A 25,735-nucleotide genomic window follows, 5' to 3' on the forward strand; every position below is an offset into this window, starting at 1 on the left:
ATTAAAAAAATTCTTTTATACTTAATTAATTTAGGTTGGTATTGATAGTACCAACGTATAAACAGTTAAAGTGTAAAATTTCAAGTAAAAGTAAGCTTGAAATTTTAATTTGAATTCATTTTTTTAACCTAATTTAAATATTTTACGTATTATGTTTAAAATTTAAATATAAGTTTTTATTGTAAATAACTTAATTTAAGTTAAGAATTTTTAACTTTTCTACAAACGCAAAACGCTTACATATATATTAAATGTAATAACTCGAAATTGATTAGCTAATTATGAGTTAAACAATTAGAACAATAAGAAATTATCATAATTTTTAATCATTAAACATATTTTACTTTGTTATTTTATTTTCTATAAAATTTAAAATATCTTTAATCAAAATAACGCAGAAATATATATTTATTATTTATCGACCAAAATTTAAATAATTAAATAAATAAATCTAAAAAAAGCTTCATGTTTTAGAAAGGTGTATAATTTCAAAAAATATTAATAATTTTTCAATCAAAAACAAAAAAATGAATAACTTAATTATTTTTATAGTAGATAATAAATCAATTTATAATTAACTTTAGTTTTTTAAAACATTAAAGAGTATTTTAGTTGTATTTTCTATGTAAAGACATCATTTTTGATTTTAATGATTAAAAAAAAAATTATAATCTCAATATTAATTGAAATTTTATATTTTTTTAGATTTTAAATTCAAGTATATAGTCGTACTTGAGTGTCATATTTTACTCAAATCTGTTGTTTAAAATAATAAAAAATTAATATTTTCCAGAGGAAAGTTGATTTTTTTAGTAAAAACTTGAATTTTCTATCAAATTTCAATTTTGTTATTCTTTATAGATTGTTTGTAAAAATAATTTTTTAATTTTCTAAAAATAATAGGTAAATTATCAAATAGAAATAACTAAAAAAAACATTTTTTCATTAATATTAAATAAAAATGTTTTTTTTATTACAACAAGTAATAATTTATTTTTTAATATAAGATACTTCCTTCACTGATTAAGAAAAAGCTAGAACTGAAAAAGTGAGCAGTAAAAAAAAAATCCGATCAAATTAAATTATATATATATATATACAATAAGATTAAAATTTGTATTTTAGGTTTTCTAAACGTAAGCTAGAAATAATTGATTTGAACAATAACTAATTTCGTCATCTCACTTTCAATAATAATAAAAAGACTATTTAATATGTATTTTTATTAATAATTTAGAAAATTATGAATAGTAAACTTTAATTGTTATTAACATTAGTAAATTTCTTAAAAAACAAATAATTATTAGAAAAAGAGTAAAGTATTAAAACTTTATTAGAAATTAAATTCAAGTGATGCTTTTTATTTTTTAATTTCTACTTATCATAATCTCTTAGTTTATAAATGGTATAACATCATAATTTGTTTTACATCCTAATCCAGTCTCTTAAATCGATTTGAAAAATGTAACTCAGTCTGTAGGTATTACAAATTGCATTTCAGAAGATGAATAATATGCTTTTGTAGCTTCAACATACGCAGGTATACATGTAATAGACCTTTCTAATATTTATATACCAAAAGTCATTTCTGTAGCATAATCTTCTTATGCGTAAGCTTGTGCTGAAAGGAATAACTATTTATTTGTAGCAGATTAACAAGAAGGCTTAATAATACATAATATAACAGATAAATAAAATCCAAAAAGAATAGCTACTGCTTCTTACACTGAAAATGGCTTTAAGGCATCATATTAATTTGTACTACTTTCACCTGATTTCTAATTTGTTTTTGCCTTATCTTATGGATTTGTCTTTACCTTTTAAATAACTGATATAACAAAACCAAGATTGCTACCTTTCCCTCTAGGTAAAATTATTTATATTTCTATCATTTTTAGTTGATAAAATTACATATACTTAGCATGTTACAATTAAAAAATAAAAAGATAGATCTTTAAAAATATTACTAATATTACAGAATAATACAAATTTGATTCTATTTAATATTTAATTAAAATAAATCAAAATTTTAAAAAATACATAATTTCATATTATTCCACTAAAATTCAAGGTTATATTAAATAAAAATAGATTTTACATTTGCTCCTAATTGTTATACTCTTAGATTCGATAAAAGTAAAAGATTCATAGCTATTGCAAATCATATCTCAGGAGTAACAGTGCTTGATATTAGTAATATTTAGAAATAATACATTAGAGCAAGTTCAAATCCTAAGTTTGTTATTTGGGATGTGGCATTTACTCCAGATTCTAAGGCATTTTATGCTTTAGATGCTTATAATGGGCTCTATTATGCTGACCCTTCTGTTCTTTATGATAATTCATAATAAGGAAAAGTTAGTTTAAACTATGATTTAGTTTTGCAAAATACAGATTCACTAGTTTTAAGTATGATAATAACAGATGATGGATCTCATATGCTTATAGGCCATCGTAGCACAGGAATAAAAGTCTATTAATTAAATAGCTAAAATTATAAGAAATTAAATTTTATTGAAAGCTTAGATGCATCATACATGGTTATTACCATAAATTTATCTAAAAATAATGCCAAGTACATTTATGTTACAAATGGAATTTCTCTAATCATTTTTTAACAAGTTACTCCAAACATTAATTAAGACTATCCCAATATGCTCAACACGTTTTAGTCTTCCCTTACTTTTATTGATAGCAATGTAAATAGGTTTGGTATATTTTGTACAAATAGCGAAGTTATCGTTGCCACTGCTGGGAGTAGCTTAAATATTTATGATACAACTAATCCTTATTAGCCTTCCCTATTAAAAAGTGTTTCTTAATAAGCAAGTAATTTCGATAATTTTTCAATTGCCATAGCTACACCTGATTTTAATACATTAATTATTGCTTCTTCATAATCTGGGGTTCTCACTTTTAATATCAAAGATAAGTCAAAACCTATTTTTTAAAACCAATACTAATTTTCCTATAAAGGATAACTAATGACTTAAGCAACTAGGTAATATTATTTTTTCTTAAAAAATTCTCTGCAATTTTATTTTTTTAAGTGCTAAAATTAGCAAAGATGGGAAAAAAATAATTGTTGGAAATAGCTTTTTTGGAGTTTTAATATTCGCATTTATCAATTCTACTGATTTGAGCTAATTACAACTCATAAGTGTTTTTCCTAACGACATAGCTTGTGGTTATGAACGTTGTGATTCAACATCTGACGGAATAAAATTTGTATGTGCTTGCCGTGAAATCGGTACAATCTTTTTTTAACTTTAGAATCCTGGCGAACCACCTCTCAGAAAGAATTAATTTTTAGAGCTTGCTGTTGAATAAGCTTTGATTTCTTAAAATGATAAGTTACTCTTTCTAGCTAATGGATATTAAGGTTTAATAATTGTAGATATTTCTGATTTTTTTAATCCTAAAAAGTTAAGCTAGTTAGTTCTATAAGGGTGGGCTCAAGCAATTACACTTATTTTCAATGAAAACTATATAGTGGTCTCTTAAGTTGAAAAAGGATAACTCAGCTTGATTAATATTTAAGATCCTTCTAATCCTTATGAATAATAGCGTGTATAATTTAAGGGCGAGAGTTCTACAAATTCATGTATAAATGCTGCTAATCATGATGATTTATACTTCATAGGTAAAATATAATTAAAAATAATATTTTAAACTTTATGCTATTATTAAAAAAAGGTAATTTTGGTTTAAGATACTTGCCAATAAAACCAAAAATTACAGTTCACACATAATTTGAAGTAGCTGTTTACAACTAAAATGGAGGCTTTCTTTATTATCAAACTTTAGAGTAAGGTTAACAACTATTAGTGGGCTAAACTATAAGGATAACTTTTGTCTAACTTTATAACGAATAAAATGCAATTATAAGCCAGGTCTACTATTATCGCTATTTTGAAAAACAAGTTCTCCCCCCTTGGATTACATTTTTAACTACCCAATAACAAATAAACCTTAACGTAGATAAGCTTGGTACTTACAATGACTTTTCAAAAGAAAATAAAGGAGAAAACATTTTAGTCTTAGAAATTTAAGTTTAAATAACACCAAATTAATTGATAAATAACTCATTGAAAATTGATTTAAATTTATCAAACTATTTAATTAGCTTGCTCTAACAAAATGGTTATTTAGACTAAAACAGCTATTTAACAGATAAATTCAACCCATATGTAACATTTGATTTAAATTTCTATGATGGAAACATATATAAGCCAAGTGATTATTCATCTGTTTATGATAAAATTTAATCATTTATTAAATAAACTTTAACATTCTCTAAAATTGATTACCCAATAAGATTCTTTATAGTCAGCTCTCTTAAATTTAACTATTAAAAAATTATTAACAATTCTGCAGATATCATTCAAACTCCTTCATAGTAAGTGAGCATCTTTATTTAAATTACAAAAAATGGGAAATTTGTTAAAAGGATTTTCGAAGGTGTTTTAGCTTCTTTTTCAGATGATTTAACAAGTGTTAAAATATCTGGATAAACTTCGTTTGTAAATGCTATAATAAAAAACAGCATACAAATAGCAAATTACACGGCAGATCTTTCTCAAGTTAGCATAACATTTATTCTCTCTGATGCAAATAACTATGATTAAACAATTAATACCTCATTAGATTAGATAGGTTTCATTAACATACATAAGCCTGTTTACTAAGATAAAAATCTTTCTTTATAATCTTAGTTCAACAGATACTACACAAATAACTATTTACCTATTGAAGATCGCTTCTAATTTTCTTTTGATTTAAATACATTTAAATAAGATGAAGGCTTATAATTGACATACACTGCATATATTTTAAATGGTTCAAAACCTCCTACTTAAATTCTGACAGGCTCATGGATAGAATTTAGCAATGTTAACTTAGTAAATTTAATATTTAATTTTAAAATCTTTAATAATATTAATTTTATATTAAAAGGCGTTCAGTGGAATAAGGTCAGCAAGTGCCTTTATGGATACAACACGGGTAAGGATAATAGCAGATGATGGATATTCTCAAGTTTAAGATGATTTTTATATGACATTTGGGTCAGTTCCTTTTTTATACGCTCTTTAAATCATAATATAAATAGGAGGACCAATTTTGGGTATAATTGGTTTATGGAAGTATCGCTACGAAATTCACTTGTAATAAAATATTTTATAGAATAACAAATTTTTTATTTCCTTAATTTATTTATAGATTTTTGCTTGAAAGAAAAAACATGTATCAAAATGAAGTTGCAGTAGTAGGTTAGATGTATAAAAAATAAATTATAATTTATGGTAATGTTTAGCAAGATGGATTAACATTGTGGAATATGTTAAAAAAATAAAATAAAAAATTGAAGGAAAATCTAGTTTAAGAGTATAAATAGAATAATACTATAGATATTTATGAGATTATTACTTAATTAGAAAAAATATATTATAAAAATTAAATCAAATTTCCTTATATTGATCCAAGAGAGTTTGATTTTGATGATAGCAGAATGGTTAGGACAATCAAGCGTATAGCTTATTAATGCGTTTTAGAAAAAAATCCAAATACAAATAAAGCTTATGAAAAACTAAAAAAGTATTCCCTCAAAAATTTTGGAAGAAAAGATTGGTATAAATTTTATCTGGAGTTGTATCCTTTAATGGATATAAATTAAGTATTAGGAAGAGATCAAAGGGTTTTAGATTAACCAGATAAAGATATTTTCTAAGAATTTTAAAAGAATACTAACAATGAATTATTAAATTCTAATTAAGTTAGATTAAGAGAAGTTAAATTAATTAGTAATTAAAAAGCTGATTCTCAGCTATAAAATGATATTTTAAATTTAAATTCGCCTCTAGAACTTTAAGAATTAACTGAAAGGTAAAAATTAGCTAAATGTTCTCTAGTAGAAAATTAACAGATGAATATCACTTCAGAGAATTAAATTCTAAAAGAAAAAATTCTTAATAATGAGTAAAAGTAATAAAAAGCTTATGTAAACTTGAATCCATTTCCAGAAATTCATATCAAATAAGATTTAATTTAAGAAACATTAAAATAAATGAATTTTAATTTAGCCTTTGATTTTAATTTACTTGCAGAAATTATGGCATTAGATGCATCTGGAGCTCTTATTACTTAGCCTAGCAAATTGAATCCATCCTATGGTGAAAGCATCCATTGTTTGCCATATTAACTACTTAATTTATAAGCTTTCCGTAACAACAGCAAGGTATTTTAAAAATTATTTAAAATTAAAAATTTTAACTTTAATATAATATTAACAGGAATAAGGATGTATTTAAAAATTTTTAAACTTTTTTAATATGAGCTACACTTCTCTTGGATTTGTAATGAATAACCCTCTACCAAAGTGGTTAAAATTTTAGATCATAGATGGTGTAATTAATATGTGGGGAATTCCATAACCAAATGATGAAGCAGAAATTCTTATTAGAATCATAAATGATACAGGTTTTGCTATTTACAGTTTTCATATCATTATATAGGATTAGCTAGGAAACGACATGAGAAATAAACAACTCCTCCGTAAATATACTATGCAGTACAATCCTACGTCCAGAAAAAAAACAGGTCATGGTAAATTACTTCATTAGTCTATCAACAATATTGGCAGTTAACAGTTCATTCCAGCTGCAGGCAGTAAATTGCCATCTTAGGAATCACCATAGCTAAAGGGATAAACTTTAAGAAATATACCAATGAAAAGTCAATTTTGCTTAGGCTCAAATCAGAATATTAACCATAATTTCCTTTCAGAAGAACAAGTTAATGAATAAAATAGTGACTAAAATGAGAAAAATTCCTAAAATATAAATATTACATTAAAAAAAGATGGCGAAAAAGAGAAATAAGTATCCAATTAAGAAACCTCAATAATCGTAGAAATAGAAGAAAATATGAGTGAAAAAAATGTAAAAATTTGAATATAATATTTTTAAGTACTTAATTTATTTTTTAATATATTAAGGATAAAATAGAATAAGTTAAGTGTCAAACATTTTAGAACAAGTCTAAATGAAGCTAACAAAAGTTTATTAAATTAAAAAAGATACAAAATAATTAATTTTGTAGGGTATTCATTCTAGATTTATATATTCAAATAAATTTAGCATATATTTAGTGGCTTTTTATATATTTTATTAAATATTTTGCTTTGTTTGTTAAGTTAAATGATAAATAAGAGTTTGGTTTTTTTATTTAAAAAAAGCCAAAAAATTAATTTATATAAAATTGATTTACACTTCTCTTGATAAATAAATGTTAATTATTTAACACTCCCTGTAAATTAAATATATATTTAATAATATTTTCTTTTGCTTTTATATTCACAGTGTGTTTTATTACACTCATCAAAATTACAATTTATTTTTAAGGAAAAAAATTTTTAAAGTTTTATATGTATAAAAAACCTGTTGTCATAATACATAAAATTAAACTAAGTGTAGGAATTATGGTAGTTAACCAAAATTTCATATATATATTTTTCAATCTATCTATTATATATTTTTATATGCTAGTAAGCAGTATATCAATTAAGAATATCTAAAGATTTAATTTTTATTTGTAATTCAGTATGTAAAACTATTTAAATTATTAGAGATAAAATAATTATTTTAAACATTTAAAGTTAAATTCATACAAGTTTTTTAAAAATATTTTCTTTAATTCTTTGAAAAATAATATAAAAAGAACTCTTAATAAATAACAGTATTGTGTTTACTAAAGATTTTTATAGAAGAATTAAAGCGCTTGAATCAAAGTAATTACAAAATTACAATTACAATCAAATATTAGTGCAAAAAAGAAAGAAATGATGTATTTTAACATTATAAGGTTAATTTTAATTAAAATTATTGTAATTTTTATCTTATTCAAGTGGATACAAAATTAATTAATCAAATTTACTAAAATATCTATTTTCTGATTGTCAAAAATCAAATTTGTGTGGTAAAATAAATTGACAGTTTTTTTAAAAAACTAAAATTTTTGCTTAATTCAAGCAAGCGAAGTGTCATAAGCAATCAAAGGCCATCTTTAATTGAAATAATAAAGTTAAGTTTAGTAAACAAAAATTTATGAAAGTATATTTATTACTTTTTTTTATAAAAACTACTGGTAAATAATTATTTGATACAATACAATACAAAAAATAAAATAATACATTACTGATTAATTATTTCAAATATAAACATTTATTCTGAAATATAAATTAATTTTCTATTTTATTTTTTATCATTTTTCATAGGGAATGAGCAGATAGAGATTACATATTTTTATCGACCTAATTTAATTTTAATAATTAAAAAAAGTAAGATATTTAATTAATTAATCAAATACTTAAAGTTCTTTCAATTTAAAATTTAAATTAAGGTATTTGCTACTACCAAGTATTATTATTGTTTATGTTACAGCTTAATTTACTATTTCTTTTAAATTATGAAATGCAGCGTTTTCAGTAAAAATTATGTAATTTAGCTATAATTAATATTTTTTATTGATTTTTTTACATATTTCATTTGTTCTTTTATATTTTGCTATATTTCTATTTATTTACTTACTGACTTATTGATTAAGTCATTTTATATTAACAATAAATAAAAATTTCATTTGCATTTCTTAATTTAAAAGCATTTAATTCGCTAAAATTTTTAATAATTTAGAATCTAGAGAGCTCAAAATATGATATTATTTTTTTATTTATTATTACATCTTCTTACTCAAATAAGTTGCTCCAGTTATGGATAATTTATAGTCCATCCTAATCCTTTGGTAGATTTTAATATGAAATAAATTATATAGAGTACAAGCCTTATGTTTTGTATTTCAGAAAATGAAAAAACAGTATTTATTGCTACTGGCTCCAATGGAATATAAATAATAGATGTTTCAGAAATGGCCAACCCTAGCATAAAATCCAACATTTAAACAAAGCAAGCTTAACACTGCTAAGTTAAGAATAATACACTCTTTATTGCTGATTAATAAGAAGGATTAATTATTGCGGACGTGAGAAATTTAAATAACCCATATAGATTATCTACTACATCTATTCAAGCTGGAACTGCGCAGTCTTACTAATATGTACTTATAACTCAAGATATATAATTTGCATTTATTCTTTCGAATGGAAATCTTTTAACCTACTTTCTCAATGATTTATCAAACCCTAAATCTGTCTCCGTCAGCCAAGGTATATTTAAATACACATAATATTATTTTTTTTGTAAACTTTACATTCTAACTCTAATTTCTACTTTTGAGCTAGCTTTTCTCAATAAATAAAAAAGTATAAATCAATGAGAAGACATTTACAAATAAATTTAATTTTTATATGGAATAAGTTTTTTAATTCTTTTTTTATGAGACTTATTTAAAAATCTATTTAGGTAGCACTAGCCTTTCTACTTATTCTTATAAAATGAGATTTGATCAAGCTTAATCGTATATAATATTATCCTGTTATGATCAAGGCTTACTTATTTTTGATGTAAGAAATGTGATATCACAGTAATTAAGGACAGTGGTTAATCCTAACCAGTTTATTGTTGATTGTGTATTTACTTAAAACAGCTAGGGTATTTATGCCCTTGATATAAACTCTGGCTTATATTATGCAGATATTACTTAGTTAAAATCAATAGACTAAAATTAATCAACTAAAGCAAACCTTTCTTTTAGTAAAGTAAATTTAATATTATAGACTTAGTTTTTAACTATTTAATTGACAAATGATGGAAATTACTTGCTTGTTGGACTTAGAAGTGTAGGTTTACAGCTTTATTAAATAAACTAATAAGATTTTACTAATTTACTTTATATACAGACGATACGAAATGCTAAATATATGATCATGGATATTATAGTCTCACCAAAAAATTCTTAATATGTTTTTATAGTGAATGGAGTGTCTTTGCTAATTTTTTAAACTGATCTACCAAATTTAAATCAAGACTTTCCTAACTTTTTTAATTAATTCTAATCTTCGCTGTAACATTCTCTAGAACAAAATGTACTAGGTATGTCCTGCTTAGCAAATAATTTAATAGTAAGCTACCCAAAAACTTATGTAACCATTTATGATATTTCAACTGACCCTTACTCTCCTAAGGTTGTAAGTTAAATATAAAAAGTGCAAAACCCTTAAAATCCTTCTGATTTAAGCTAAAATTTCGATGATCTTAATTATATAGAAGTTTCATCTGATGGAAACACTCTTTATTTGTCATCTTCTAAATCAGGATTGATTACTTTTAGCATATAAGATAAGGCAAAACCTATTATGAAAAATAAGTATATTTATTAACAAACTAGCGACAACGGTGGATCAACTATTTCGCTAACCTAATTTACAGCGTAAGTCATCCATTTATTTATTTACTATTTATTTCTTTGCGTATTTATTAATTTTTATTATTTTTAATGTGATGATTTGATAGCGCTCCTAAGTTAAGTATGATTGTATTTATTATAATTATATTCTTTTATTTACATTTGAAGAGTAATATTTATAAATTATTTAATAGAACCAAACTATCTAGTTAGTAAGATTAAATAATAGCATCAAATAGTGTATATGGGGCAGTAATATTTAAAATATCAAATTCTGATTAATTAAGCTTGGAATAATATAGAATTTTTTAAAATAAATTTGGTTGCACAGTGCAACGTTGCGATTTTACTTCAGATGGATAGAATTTGGCTTGTCCTTGTAAAGAAGTAGGGACTTTGCTTTTTGATTTAAAGGAATAATCTTAATATATATAGCCTAAACAAGTAATTTATTAAATTGGAGTTGAATAAGCAAAAATTTCAGATGATGATAAATTACTCTTTTTAGCAAATGGTTTTTAAGGGTTAATCATACTAGATATTAAAAACTTTTTTAATCCAATTTAGCTAAGTGAGATAATATTGGAAGGCTGGACATACACAGTTTACCCAATTTTTAACAATAAGTATATTATTACAACTTAAGTAGATGAAGGCTAAATTACTTTGATTAACATACAAGATCCAAAAAATCCATATATTCAATAGAAAATAAACTTTCCTGGAGAAACATCAACTAATGTTTGTATCAATCCAAATAATCAAAAACATATGTATTTTGTTGGTAAAAATTTTTATTTCAAAGATTTTATTTTAATCCTGTATTTCATTTTATTTTTATTTATAATTTCTTTAATGAAAATTTAATTTAAAATGATAAATTCTATTTAAAAAAGGAAATATGGGACTAAGGTATTTTCCTATCTAAAGCGATTTGAATATCCATTCACAATTTTAAGTAGCTTAGAATATTGGAACTAATTTATTTTATTAAACTGTTGATCCTACATAAAAATTGCTCGTAGGATAACAAGTAAGAATTACGTTTCAATAACTATATGCCATAAACACTATCAAAATAAACTCAGTTAAGTACTAGACTAATTTTAAGAAACAAAGCCTTCCTTCATGGATTAGTTTCAATTAAAAAGATAATTAAGTAAATATCTAGGTAAATTAATCAGGAATTAATCAAAATGGAGAAAATTTCATTATTTTAGAAATATTAAAGTAAATTTAGAGCTCTGATTTTATCTTAAATGGAATCATTGATAGCTAATTTGCCTAATATTTATATATGTTGCTTCAAATTAATAATATAATTGACTAAAATGGCTATTTGAATGAGAGTTTTAACTCTTAATTGCCTTTTTAGATAAACTTCTACAATTCAGTTTATACAGAAGATTTATATAAAAATTATTTTACCTAGATTTAAAATTTAATTAAAAAGACTCTCGTATTTTCTAGAATAGACTATCCTGTTAGGTTTTTTGTTGCCTCATCATTGGTTTTTAATTTTGATCTCAAGATACAAAATTTCAGATTTAATGACTCTACTTAAGCATCATAAAATTTTGTAATTTAATCTCTATCTGATAAAATAAACATCTAATTAAGCTTACTTCAAAATGCTTAATTCTAAAAAATTAAATTTGATTCAGTTTTAAGCTCTTATTCTGAAGATCTTAGAACATTAAATATAACAGGACCTACATAGAATATCAATAATTTTCTAATAAATTACTTATAAATACGCAATTTGACTTAGAATATTTCTGAAATTATGATTTCAATTTAAATTCAAGATTACCTTAACAAAGATTAAGCTTATAACTTAAATTTAAATCAAACCAAGTTTATCCAGTTATACTAACCGATTAGCAGAAATTTAAGTAAAAGTCTTTAGAGCTAATTTGATTTTTTGTATCCTAGCAGCAGTGTTTATATATAGGAGAGCTTTACATTTTCATTTAATCAGAATACATTCTTATTTAATAATCAGAGCTAAATTTAATATTAAGTATTAATGGGCTAAGATGATAGCAGCATGAAAGAAATATCAAATTATGACTGGATTTAGTTTAATCCATTGAGCTTGGTAATTTTTTTATTTATAAATGAAAGTTATTTAAAGATTATTCAAATATAAATAGACGATTTATGGATAAGCCTCAAATAACTAATTTTTATAGGACTATACAATAAAGGTGATTACTTTTGATCAATACACAAAAGCAGAAGATTAAATAGTTATTAAATTTAACAAAGTGCCTTTTATCTATGTATTTGAAATTGCATTTAAAATATTTCTTCCTATTCTATTTATTCTGATTGTTTGGAGTTACAAAATGTAGATTCACTTGTAAATTTTTTGTTTATTTAAATAAATAAATAATTTTTTTATTATTTAACATAAAAGTTTCATCTTGGAAAAGAATAATATCTACTAAACAGAAACAGCAATAATAGGAAAACATTTTGAAAAAAAAATAATTTTATATGGTAGTGTTTAGGCAGATGCTATAAAACTTTGGGAACTTTATAAAAAAAGAAATAAAGACATTGAGTAAAAAATATAAAATGACTACAAATAAAACAAACTAGTTGATATTTATGCCATATTAAAATAAATAGAAGTTATTTATTAATAGCTGAAATAAGAATTCCCTAAACTAGATCCGAGAGAGTTTGATTTTGATGATAGCAGACTTGTTAGATCAATTAAAAGACAAATTTATGAAATACTTTTACTTTAAAATCCTAGCACATTTTAGGTATACAAACTATTAAAAGACCATGCAATTTAAACAACGAAAAGAAGAAAAGACTGGTACAAATTATATCTTCAAATAAATAATTCTAATCAAAAATAAAAAGAAAGCCAAAATTAAGTAAAGAAAAATTTAAAATAAATATATGAATCTGAGAAAGAATAGTAAAGCTTTCCAAAAGTTAATCTATTTGATTAGATGAGTTTCTAACAGCTGAGATTAAGAGAGGTATATTCAAATCGAAAAATATAAATTCCTTAAAATAAAGATAAATTAGATTTATTTAGCACAACATAACTAAATAATTCTGTTTAAGGCTAATCTCCCTAAAGTCCAACCAAAAAATATGAATAAAAGTAAAGTTTGTATAAGTATTTTAAAGACTAACAATCTTTTGAAAAAGTCCAACAAAGTTCTTAAGAAACTAACCATTTAAGTCCTTTTCCGGAGATTATGATTTATTAATCTGAAGTATCTAAAATATTAAAAAGTTTGAAATGTACTTTAAAGTATGATTTTAATTTGTTAGCTGAATACCTAGCTTTAGAGGCCTCAGGAACATTAAATAGTATTCCCAATCATTTAAATCCTTCAGCTGGAGAAAGTCTGCACCTGCATTCATATAATTTATCAGTTCTAAAAGCCTTTAAAAAAGACTAAGTAACTTATTCAATTTATTTTTAAAAATAGATAAATAAATAATAATTTTATCTTTAGATATAGTTCTTTGTTATTTCTACTTCTTATTTTTAATAATTAAAATGCAATAATTGCTATGGATTGAAACTGTTATAAAATACGATTGTACAAATTTTAAAAGAGTTTTGAATTTCAAATGGGATCATTTTTATTTTCTAGTTAATTTTTTTAGTGATGTGTTTTAATTTAAACATTTTAATTAATTTAGAATTAAAGCTTGGCACATAAGATTAAAAATTACTTTAATTTAAGTTATTTTTCTATCGGACTATCATAAAATAATCCTCTGCCTAAATGGTTAAACTATAGAATCATTGATGGTGTGATTTATTTATTTGGCTTTCCTGAAGCATGTGAAGAATCAGAAATATTAATCAGGATATTTAATAAAACTGGATTTTCTGTATATAGCTTTCATATTAATATTAAAGATTAAAATGGAAATGATTTAATTAATTAGTTAAATCTAAAATAAACAACAACAATAAATTTAAACTCTAAAAAAGTCAAAATATAAAAAGCAATTCATTCTTCTGTAGTAGTTATTTAATAATAAGAAGAAGAAGATAATAATAAAAAAGAAATAATTTAAAAAAATAATGATTAGAAAACATAGATAGATAATTTATAAAAAGCTCCAAGCTTTTAATTTATTGACGAAGCAAAATTAAAGTTAGAATCTCCTACTAATGTTATTACTCTTCAGTAAACATAATAAAATGCTGAAAATACAAATATGTTATTTTAAACAGAATAATCTAAATAAAATGGTGCATGTAGATCAGCTTCTCTCTTTGAGGAAATATAAAATGATAAGTCAGCTATTGATTTAGAAAGTAATAATAATTAAACTTTCTATTAAAATCATCTGTAAGAATCTTTTCTGATAAATGAGATAAACTAATCTAAATAATAAGTAAGTTAATTTTTAAAAATTATTTTATACAATAAATACTTTTAATATTCAAAAAGATTGATTAAATAATTAAAACCTAAGAATTTAAAACGAAATCTTAGAAGTGAAAAATAGAATACTTGTCTTTATTTGAAATTTATAAATATTTATTACTTGCAATATTAAATTACTTAGCTTTTATTTATATGATAAAGTTTTATTTTTTTAATAATAAAAAATTATCCTTTTATAAATATGTAATTTTTTTTTTTGATAATTGAGTTATTAGATAAATATAAATTTTGAAAAATATTGGTATTGGTTAATTTTAATTGGATATTGATTTTAGAAATATTTAATTATTATACTTTATATGATTGATTGATTTAAGATTTGAATGATCTAAAATATTTATAAGTATTTTTATTTAGTACTTTTTGGGGTATATTGTTTTTTACAAACAAATTAAATACCACAAAAGCTAGATAAATCAGATTATTTATCTTAAAAATATTTAGAACAATTTAAAATAAAGTATTCATTCAAATTGTAAAAGAAATAAAAAAAATCAATATTATTTGAATTAATAACCTTAAAAATCTAATTAATTACTTCTATATTTTTGCATTTTCTAGGGCTTTTTTCAAATTTATAATATTTATTAAGATAACTTTAATTTTTATCTTATAAGTATATAAAATACTCCAAATTGCCAATAATAATTTTTAAATAATAGATAACAAACAAAATTTTGAGATAATATTTTTAATATATTAAATTTGCTAAAACAAATAAATTAATATTATTCTTGTTACATTAAATAATTTAATATCAAAAAAAAAATTATATGCTCGAATATAGAATCTTATTACTCTTAAAAATACACTTTTTCAAACCTCTTTTTTATCAAATTAAATTTTTGGTAAATTAATAAATTAGCTTATATTAATTTTGTTTTTTTTTTTAAAAGGAGAGTTAGTTTCGCTCATTATTGAAATATAATAAATTCAAAAGAAAAAAATTACTAGAAATTTTCTTTCAAAATCAAATGAATTTATTTATTATTTTTATAAAAAGCATCAAACCTAAATATTAACCAACTCATTCTTTAACTAAAAATTTTCAAATCAATATGGGCATAATTTACTTTAATTTTATAATTTAATTATAAAATTTAAAATCAATTACTAAGAAAATAGCAAGATTAAGAATAATAAATTAAAAAATTCCCTTTTGATTTTTGCTACAAATAATTTTTTTTCAAAAATAATAACAGCTTTACATTTATAAAATTCTATTTATCTGAAAGAGTAAATTTTATCATTTATATATGTAATCAATAGCTGGTTTACAAGTAAATATTAATAATTAAGTTTACGATTCCTTTATTTATTTAAAAAATAGAATAAAAATGAAGATTTTATAGTTAATTCATAAAACATTTTTATAATTGGAAGTTCAAAAATTAAATCAAATTATTATTTAATTTTATTTTATAAAATAAATAATCAAATATTTCATTTTTAATATAAAATATGAAATACATAAGATATTAACTAATTTAATTATTTTAAACGTATATAAGATTAGTAGTTTTTAGATTACGAATAGAAAAATTCTATTAGTTTTTAATATTTTATTTAGATCAACGTATTAACGCATATTTTTTAATGATTCATGCAAATTACTAACTGATGCAAGACTGATAAAAATAGAAATAATAAGTATTTCTAAAAAACAACTCAGTAAAAATAACATTTGTGATAAGAGCTAGAAAATAAATAAAAATTGTGAAATTTCTTATTTGTAAAAATCACATTAAATAAATGTAAATTGTAAATAACATTAATAATTTATTTTTAATCAAATTATTGTAAAATTAGCAATAACTTTTTGATAAATAATAGAACTCTAAAAATAATTACATATTCAAAAATCATAATTTTAAAATAAAATGAGGTTTGAAGCAATCAAAGTTACCTTTGTATTTATATTCTTTATTTAGCTTTTAGCTAGTATTTAAAGCTAATCTCGATAATACTCGATGGATCCCAAAGCCATCTCCGAATTAAACTTAAATTAACTATAAAAAGATAACAATGCGTTAGGATTATGTATATCTAATGATGAAAATATCACCTATGTTGCAGGAGGTTAAGGCGGTCTTTTTGTTATTGACATCACAAATAAATAATAGACATATGTAGTTTCTTAAATATATACAAAATTCGCGATAAGTTGCTAAGTGAGAGGATCATATCTTTTTTTAGCTGATTTGTATGAGGGATTTTTTATTTATAATGTTAAGAACCATTAATTGCCTTTAAAAGTTTCATAAATGGATTTTATTAAAAGCTTTTAATCTGTTTAGGTCACATAAGATGGACTATATGCTTTTCTATTGGCTAATGGTTAAGTTTTTTCTATAGACGTATCTGATCCGAATAATCCAAAAATAGTTTCATCTTTCAGTAATATAAAAATAAAACAATTAGAATATATAATATAAACCTTAAGTTTTGATAGATTATTTACTGATTAGATATAACACTTACAAATATAAAACTCAATTCTTCAATAAATAACAATATTTATTCATCATCTTTTTTTTATTTTTAAGTTCTAATGATCATCAAAAAGCATTTAAATACAGGAAAACAATAAAATTCCTCCAATTAATTTTACTTTTTATTTTATTATTTTTCTTAAATAACTTTACTTGATTAAAAAATTAAATCACTGCTGATAATAATTTTTTAATTGAAAATAACTATTACCAAATTTATATTTAAATTTTAATTATTATAAAAAAGCATAGTTTTTATCTCCGAATTCATATAGATTAAGATTTGATATAAATGAAGAATACTTACTTGTATCTAATCACATGATGGGAGTTTAAATATTTGACATTAGAGACAGAACCAATATTTAATTAAGACTCAATTAAAATCCAGCATTTGTAATTTGGGATTGTATTATGACATATGACAGATAAGCCTTATATGTTGCTGATGGTTTTTTCGGATTATTTTATGCACCAGTCTAAGGTTTACTTTCAATACCAAAATCATCTAACTAATAAGTCACCTTTACTTTTAAAAATTTATTACCTGCACCATATCTACTATAATCATTAGTAATTACTAGAGATAATAGCTATATTGCACTAGGTTTTCGCAGTTAAGGATTAAAATTGTATGAAATTTAAAATGGCTAATATGATTAACTACAGTTTGTTTAGTAAATAGAAGGTAATATGTTTGCAAATGAAGTTTATTTTACAAAAAATTAAGAACAATATCTCTATTTAGTAAATGGATATTCTTTCGTCATTTATCAATCAGTTATTCAAAATTTAAATTAAGATTTTCCAAATATATTTAATACATATTAATCTGCCCTTAGACCACTAGTAAGTAGCTCATCTCCAACCCACAACTATTGCTTCCCTAACTAATAATATTACATCGAAACAAACTATTAATATGGTAATTCCATTTTATCAATGGCCGATCCTTATAGTTTAGTATAAGTTGGTTTCATACCTTTTATTGGAGGCTTGATTGATGGTTCTCAAGCAAATAGTCAACTAACATATTTATTTGTTGCAATGTCACAAGTCGGTTTGGTTATTTATGATATAAAGAATATAGCCAACCCCTAACTAGTAACTATATATAGCCCTAAAGTATATATCAATCCTAACTAACCTCCATTATAAAATCTAATTATAAAGTAAATATCTAATTTAATTGTAATTTCATTTATATTTCCTATCTTTTTTTTTACAGCTTAGATTTAAGCTATGATTAAAAGCTAGTTGTGATTTCTAATGGTTTCTCAGGAATTGTAGTTGCTGATGTAAGTGATCCAACTCATCCAGTCGATGGAGGCTATTACTCATAGCCTCACAGCTGTGGTTTCGAAAAGTGTATGTGGTTAAGAGACTCTATAAGAATTGTCTGCACCTGTAGAGAAACAGGAATTTTTTTTTTCTATTATTCCTACACAACTAAAGCTTTAACACTATCAAATATACTTATTTCTGTAGGAACTGAAAGATTTAATTTCTCAAGCGATTAATCCAAAATATTTCTTGCAAATGGGTTTTAAGGAGTTGTTATAATTGATATAACTAACTTTGATAAACCTGTCATTCTAGGAAAAACAGTAGTAACTGGTTGGGTAGTAAGTCTTGATGCAATCTATTCAGATAAATACTTAGTTATAGCTGAAAATGAAAAAGGTTAGATAGCTATTATTAATGTAGAAGACCCTACAAATCCTTATGTTTAGCAAAAATATTAGTTCCCAAACGAAAATGCATAAGCAATATGTGCAACAAAAGATTAGAAATACTCCTATTTCTCAGGTATTATTTTTGTTTCAATTTTTTAAATTTGAAAATATGGTTTGATTGATCTTCCTATTTGTTTTTAATTAATAAAATTTTTTTATTCAACCATAAAATAAAAATAAACTTTCATGAAAGAAAATAAAAAATAAATTTTATATTAAATCATATTTTAATTTTATAATTTAAAAAAAAGGTACACTAGGAACAAGAACAATTCCTTTGACTACGAACTTGAAGATTCATTCATAAATTTAAGTGGTTCAAACAAATTAAAATGGATAAAACTTTTATTAAAGCTTAAATCCAGGTTAAAAATTGCTTGTTGGATAGCAAGCTATAATAACATTTGTTCCGTTGTATACTGAATTAAAAATAAAAATATAAAATGTTTACTACTACAGAAATTTTGAAATGAATACTCTTCCTTCGTGGATAATATTTTTAGAAAGTTAATCATAAATTTCAATGAATGTAGATAAATCTGCAACTCAGAATAACTTTTCAAATGAGAAGTAAGGTGAAAACATTTTAGTCTTAGATATATTAACTCAAATATAGTAAACTGACTTCAATCTTAATGCGAAATATCCAAACCTAGCTTAAGCTATATATAAAACTTTGTTAAATGAATAATATATTGACGCTCAGGGATTTATAACTTCTAAATTAGATCCCAACATTGACTTTGAACTTAATTTTTACAACGACTCAGATTTAAAATAAACAAGTTTTACCTCAGATCAACAAAATTAAATGCAGTATTAAATAAAAAAAAAATTAGTTTTTTCAAAGATCAGTTATCCTATTAGATTTTTTGTTTAATCCTCACTTAAATTTGATTACAATAATAATTAAGGATAGATTATTCAAACACCTTCCCCATAAGTAAGTATTTTCTTTTAGATTTTGTAAAATGGAATATTCGTAAAGAAAACCTTTGAAGGTGTGCTTGCTTCTTTTTCAGATGATCTAACTAGTCTAAAGATATCAGGATAAAGCTCTTTTGTAAACTAGATTGTTTCAAAGAATTTATAGATTTCAACAAATTCTACAGACTTTTAAAAAATTTTATTGTATATTGATCTATCTGATTCTGCTAATTTCGATATTCTTTAGAACTTAACACTAAGCTAGCTTACTTTTATTTCTCTTGTTTCACCTATATAATTAAAGACATAAAGTGATCTATAAAATCAATTCAACAGATATTACTCTGATTCTAAGGTGTATGTAGAAGAAAGATTTTCTTTTTCTTTTGACATGGATACATTTACATAAAAAGACGGGCTATAATTAACTTACAAAGCCTATTGGGTAATTTCTGAAACAAATTTATAACTTATAACTAGTGGAGATTGGATTGAATTTAGTGAATTTAGCCTGGTAAAAATAAAATAAAAAAAGTATTTATAATATTAAAATTTTTTATTTAAATAGAGTTTCAGTGGTTAGAGATCAGCGTCTTATTGGTTAAGTAAAGCAAGAATAAGAGTTATTGCCACTGATGGATACACTTCTGCTTCTAATGATTTTGTTATATACTTTGCTTCCCTTCCTTTCTTATATGTTTTCTAATTCATCATTTAGATCTTAGGTCCAATCCTAGGTGTCTTAGGTATCTATAAATACCGCTTTTACATTCATCTGTAAATTATTTTTTTTTTCATAAATTTTAATTAAATATTTATGAATATTTTTTTAGATGCTTATTCGAAAGGTATTTGATGCATAACTAAGAAGTAGCTGTTATAGGAAAAACGTTTTAAAAATAAATTGTACTGATAGATGAAATAACTGATGATGTACTTGATATATGGAATAACTTTCTCAAGTAAAATAAATTCTTCAAGAAATAGCTTGTTTCTGAATACAAATCATCTAAGAAATTTGATTTTAAATTAATTATTTCTCAATTACAATAACTGTACACAATTAATTAAAAGAAATACAAAAATATAGATCCTCGAGAATTTGATTTCGATGATAGTAGGACAATAAGAATAGTCAAGAAACTTATTATTAATGTTTTATTAGAGGAATATAAAATCACAAAAAAATTGTATGAAAAAGTAGTAAAATTTGCTAAAAAGAAGTAAGGAAGAAATGACTGGTATAAATACTACACTAATATCATTCCTACAATGTAAATAAAAGATAACAACTTGGTTATAAAAAAATCAAATCCTAAAATCAATGAATTAAAAAAAGAAAATGGATAAAGCGAAAAAATTATTACATAAACAAAGATTTTTGTAAGTGATAATAATATATAAGAAAGAAATTCAAATTATAAATAATGCTCAATAGCAGAAATTTAAAAATAACTACTCAAAGCTGAAGATATCCAATCAGTGAATAAATTTTAATCAAATTGTTAAATATCAAATGAAAAAATAAATTTGTACAGATAAGATGAATAGTTAAAATATAATACTCCTTAACCTAAATAGTCAAATAAAAATGAAAGTGAACATATAGATATTATTTTAGATTAAAGTGATGAAGACATAGAAGAAAAGTAATAAAGTTCTTTTTCTGATGATGAAAACAGTGATGAGATTTAAAAAGGATATCACAATTTAAATCCATTCCCTTAAATAGCTATTATATAAGACAATTTAGTTAAGGCGATAACATAAATTCAATTTAATAAAAGCTACGATTTGTATTTAATAATAGAGTTGATCATTCTTGAAGCTAGTGGTATAATCACTTGTTCAAGAAATATTTTCAATCCATCTAAAGGAGAGAGTCTTCACGTTTTTCCACATGAACTTAATAGCTTATAGGCTTACAGAAAAGATGAGGTATTTTTTTTATTCAATATCTAAGAATTATAAAATTTATTTAAAACAAAAAGAATTAATTTTGCCTTTGCTTGATGAACATATTTAATATGAGCTACACTCCAATAGGTTTAACCATAAATAACCCTCTTCCTAAATGGTTAAACCACTAAATTGTAGATGGTATTATACATATTTGGGGAGTGCCTAAGATTAACGATGATCCTGAAATACGTATTAGAGTGATAGATTAAAATTAAATTACCATAAGGAGCTTTCATATAGTTATATAAGATGAGAGAGGAAACGATCTTAGAGATAAAAACTACTTAAAGAAAGCTCATGCCATGATAAAAGAAGCTAAGCAAAAAAGAAGAATAATTAATAAAATAAATTCATCTAATAATATCTAATTAAAAGGAAATTAGATTACTTCTCATAGCATAATAAAAGATAATTAAAATTTAAAAAATTAATAAACATCTGAAAGACAAGAAAAAGTATAATTTAAATTATCTGAAGCAAAAATAGATTGCCAATAAAGTCATACTAAATTATAAGATAATTAAAAAGTTGAATATTAAATAGAGTTAAATCATCAAACAAATATAAATTAAAGAAATTCCGTAGAGGATTCTTTGGTAGCAGAAAACTAAATATAAAACGAAGTTGAAGAAAATGTAAATTAAATTAGCAAATTACTTCATATTTAATTATTTAATTTTTTATTTAGCAAAACGATATTGAAAAACAATTAAAGATCTATCAAAATCTCACTAGAAAAGAAGGAACCTTAGTCAAGAATTTTTGAAAATATCCAACTATTATTTGAAAAACATTTGAGAATTGTTAAATATTGAATCCCATTTTAATAAAATCTAAAAATTTCTAAATATATAATGTAATAAAACTACTACTCTAAATAAAGATTACTATTTTTATGTTTATAATTATTATATTTGATTAACAAAATTTATTATTATTTAGATATATAAAATCTTGTTTAAATCTTACATAATAAGATTTAAATAATCTTAAATAATTTTATTTTGTCTTTTTTAAAATATTTATGAATCAATTTTACAAATAAATCATAAAACATATGTTTAATTAACAAATTATGAAATAAGTTAATGAATCTTAATTTTTATGAGCATTTTCAAAACAGTTTATGTTTTTATTTGAGTTCTTTCTAACGCCAAGCTTTAAGAGCTGCAAACTCTTGTTTATTCATTTAGAATATCTTATGGAATTCTTGATCAGAAAGATAAACCTCTTTCTTAGTAAAGTCAACATCTGAAGGAGGATTAGAAGTTAAAACACTATAAGGTATTACTTTATAGGAAATTGGTTCACTTTAATTGCTGCTTGAAGTATTAGGGATAGTTTCTTTTTTAGGTTCTTCTACCTTCAAGCTTGCATTGTTGTCATTTTACTTAACTTGTATTTCCTTATTTTAAGAATTATTGGTTTCAAATTATTTTATTTTATCAGATAGCTTTTATTTTCCTTAATCTTCATTTTGCTAATCTTAAATTTTCTACTTTTAAGCTAATTATTGAGTTTTTAATTATTGAGTTTTTTATGTGTCTTTTTCCATTTGTTTTAGCTTTTCCAACTCTAACTAATTATTTCTTTCCAATTCTTTTTTTCTTTCTTCCTCTTCTTCATGTTGTTTTTTTCTTTATTGCTCTTCTTCTTCTTCTTTTAATTTTTGTTCTTCCTTTTCTACTTCTTCTCTTACATCAGCTAATAGCTATTCTGTATTATTGTTAACTTAAAATATAGATTTTTAACAATTAAATTTCATTTATTTTTTAAATTTTGTTACTTTGCTCTTGTTCTCTTTATAATTCTTATTTTTCTTTTTCATAGCATTCAATATGGTAGAGCATATCTTTGTATTTGTAATATCCTGATAGAATAATCTAATATTTAAATATTATATTTAAGATATTTAGTATCTATCTATTTAAAACTTACTTCATTGCAATAAGAACATTATAAGTTCAAACATCTTGCATGGAAAATTTATCCATCCTATTCTAAGTGATTTTCTTATTCAATGACTAAATCACATTTATTGCACTTAAAGCAGGATTAGTGGTATACCTTTCCTCCAGTAGAAATTTTACAATCTAAAATTGCCTACTAACAAGAATCGCATTTATCAACGCTTTATTCAAGGCATTCATTGCAAACTATGTGCTTATCCTAATAAATTAAAAAAATTGATTAAGTTAATTTTCATATTTCCACATTAATTACTTCATCTTGAACATATTCTGCAGTAAGTTATTTCTTGCATCTAAAACATACAAAGCATTCTTTATGTAATTCTACACCATCAGCAAGCTAAACAATATTTTCAATGATTGCTAATCCACAAGCTGCACATTTTGGTGCAATATTTTAAGAATAGCATTCAATACAATAATAATCATCATTTTCTTAATGATACTATTAAGTACTTAAATCAGCTTAGCAAGAAGAACAAGTAAAATGATTTTCATGGTAAAACTTTTCTCCAACAATGACACATTTTGCATCATTAATTTGTTCATTACATTTGGCACAAATAGAAGGTTATTCCATTTTTAAAAGTATTTTTCTCTTTTAGAAATATTTATTTAATTATTTGTTAATTTATAATTTTTTATTTGCGAATCTAGCAAGCTTTAGACAGATATTTTTTGCAAATTTGATATTACTTTTACATTTGATTGATCTGATAATAGATATTTGGATGGATAGACAGATAGATCAGGAACTTTTAATATCCACAAATATTTTTTTTCCCAGTAAGGGTAAATAAATAAATATTTGTAATGAAAAAAAATGAATTTATTCCAAAATTAAAGTATAATATTTACTAACTAACTAACACAAATAAAATAAAATATTTATCAAAAAGATCAACAAAATAATAAATAATAAATTTTATTAAATATTTTTAAATTATTTTAATCAAAATTAACGGTTAAGAAAATAAGCTCCAATTATTTTATTTTCGAGTGCAAGATTTTAAGCTAAAATAAAAAAAAATTAATTAAATAAAAAATATTTTTTTAATAGGTTTTATTTACCAGCTTCTTCTGCTTCCATTAACAAGATGTTAAGTTGTTTAGGAGTCCAACCTTCAAAAATCATTGGTTTAACTTTTTTGAGTATTTTTAGGAAGTACTTAAATTTATCCATAAAATCTTCAAACATTCCAAGTCTCCAAATTTCTTTAGTTAAAGATTGTCCAACCTATTCTTTTAATTTAGTTCCATTTGCTTGCATTCTGCATCTCAAGCGAACTGGTGCTGTTTCAGATAATTAATATTCAAAAGATATTCCTCTTAAATCCTTATTGAGGGATGTTTTCTTTAAAACTTCTCTAAGGGCTGCTACCACCTTTTATAAGATATTATGTCTGCTAATCATGGCTTTTTTATTTTTTACAGATAGGAAATTTATTAAATTTTTTTATTTTTTTCGGTAAAATAATTATTATATTTGGGATTAATGTTTGGTAATGGCTTTAAATTGATAATAAAAATTATACTCTATTTATTTTTTTATTATTTGGAATATGGTAATTTTTTAGTAGGGTTTTAATGAATATTTAAATATAACTAAAAAATTCAATTATGTAAAAATTAAACTCTTTTTATTTTCCAGCCCTCTCTTTCAATAATATTCCAATAACCTAATTCGAATTCTCAAAATTAGTGAGAAAAACCATGGTTTTAAAAGTGTGTAAACTTGTTTTGTAAAGAATAACCACTTCTTTGAATACACTAAATATCTTAAAATATTCTAACAAAACACACAAAAAATTGTTCATAAATCAAATGAAATTCAAAAAGTAATTTTAAAT

The 25,735-nt window shown here is 22.9% G+C and overlaps 5 protein-coding genes across 5 annotated transcripts; 3 read left to right on the forward strand and 2 right to left on the reverse strand. All coding sequences in view use genetic code 6, as the record gives it.

The window, feature by feature from the left end:
- Window positions 1-1,353: 1,353 nt before the first annotated feature.
- TTHERM_00142250 (MFS transporter, putative) lies at window positions 1,354-7,045 on the forward strand (the record flags this gene model as incomplete). Its single annotated transcript, XM_001011063.3, has 8 exons — window positions 1,354-1,867; window positions 2,092-3,001; window positions 3,051-3,643; window positions 3,697-4,901; window positions 4,957-5,165; window positions 5,221-6,235; window positions 6,291-6,938; window positions 6,995-7,045. 8 exons carry the CDS (start codon window positions 1,354-1,356, stop codon window positions 7,043-7,045), a joined length of 5,145 nt encoding a protein of 1,714 aa, XP_001011063.3.
- Window positions 7,046-8,808: 1,763 nt separating this feature from the next.
- TTHERM_00142260 (hypothetical protein) lies at window positions 8,809-14,934 on the forward strand (the record flags this gene model as incomplete). The annotated part of the gene is made up of 8 exons (XM_001011064.2): window positions 8,809-9,217; window positions 9,414-9,790; window positions 9,851-10,380; window positions 10,551-11,140; window positions 11,253-12,457; window positions 12,513-12,721; window positions 12,779-13,790; window positions 14,038-14,934. 8 exons carry the CDS (start codon window positions 8,809-8,811, stop codon window positions 14,932-14,934), a joined length of 5,229 nt encoding a protein of 1,742 aa, XP_001011064.2.
- A 1,834-nt stretch (window positions 14,935-16,768) lies between these two features.
- On the forward strand, window positions 16,769-22,681 carry TTHERM_000142269 (hypothetical protein; the record flags this gene model as incomplete). The annotated part of the gene is made up of 8 exons (XM_012796336.1): window positions 16,769-17,195; window positions 17,538-18,462; window positions 18,519-19,099; window positions 19,278-20,467; window positions 20,522-20,730; window positions 20,787-21,891; window positions 21,945-22,550; window positions 22,604-22,681. The coding sequence occupies 8 exons, from the start codon at window positions 16,769-16,771 to the stop codon at window positions 22,679-22,681; spliced, it is 5,121 nt and encodes a 1,706-aa protein (XP_012651790.1).
- A 348-nt stretch (window positions 22,682-23,029) lies between these two features.
- On the reverse strand, window positions 23,030-24,543 carry TTHERM_00142270 (LIM domain protein; the record flags this gene model as incomplete). The annotated part of the gene is made up of 4 exons (XM_001011065.2): window positions 24,139-24,543; window positions 23,854-24,084; window positions 23,702-23,798; window positions 23,030-23,646 (listed from the first exon to the last, which is right to left on the reverse strand). Exons 1-4 carry the CDS (start codon window positions 24,463-24,465, stop codon window positions 23,030-23,032), a joined length of 1,272 nt encoding a protein of 423 aa, XP_001011065.1. The 5' UTR covers window positions 24,466-24,543.
- A 294-nt stretch (window positions 24,544-24,837) lies between these two features.
- Window positions 24,838-25,299, reverse strand: TTHERM_00142280 (hypothetical protein; the record flags this gene model as incomplete). The annotated part of the gene is made up of 2 exons (XM_001011066.3): window positions 24,838-24,899; window positions 24,957-25,299. 2 exons carry the CDS (start codon window positions 25,297-25,299, stop codon window positions 24,838-24,840), a joined length of 405 nt encoding a protein of 134 aa, XP_001011066.1.
- Window positions 25,300-25,735: the final 436 nt, after the last annotated feature.

This window comes from Tetrahymena thermophila (assembly GCF_000189635.1).
Source record: "Tetrahymena thermophila SB210 genomic scaffold scf_8254747, whole genome shotgun sequence".
NCBI lineage: Eukaryota > Ciliophora > Oligohymenophorea > Hymenostomatida > Tetrahymenidae > Tetrahymena > Tetrahymena thermophila.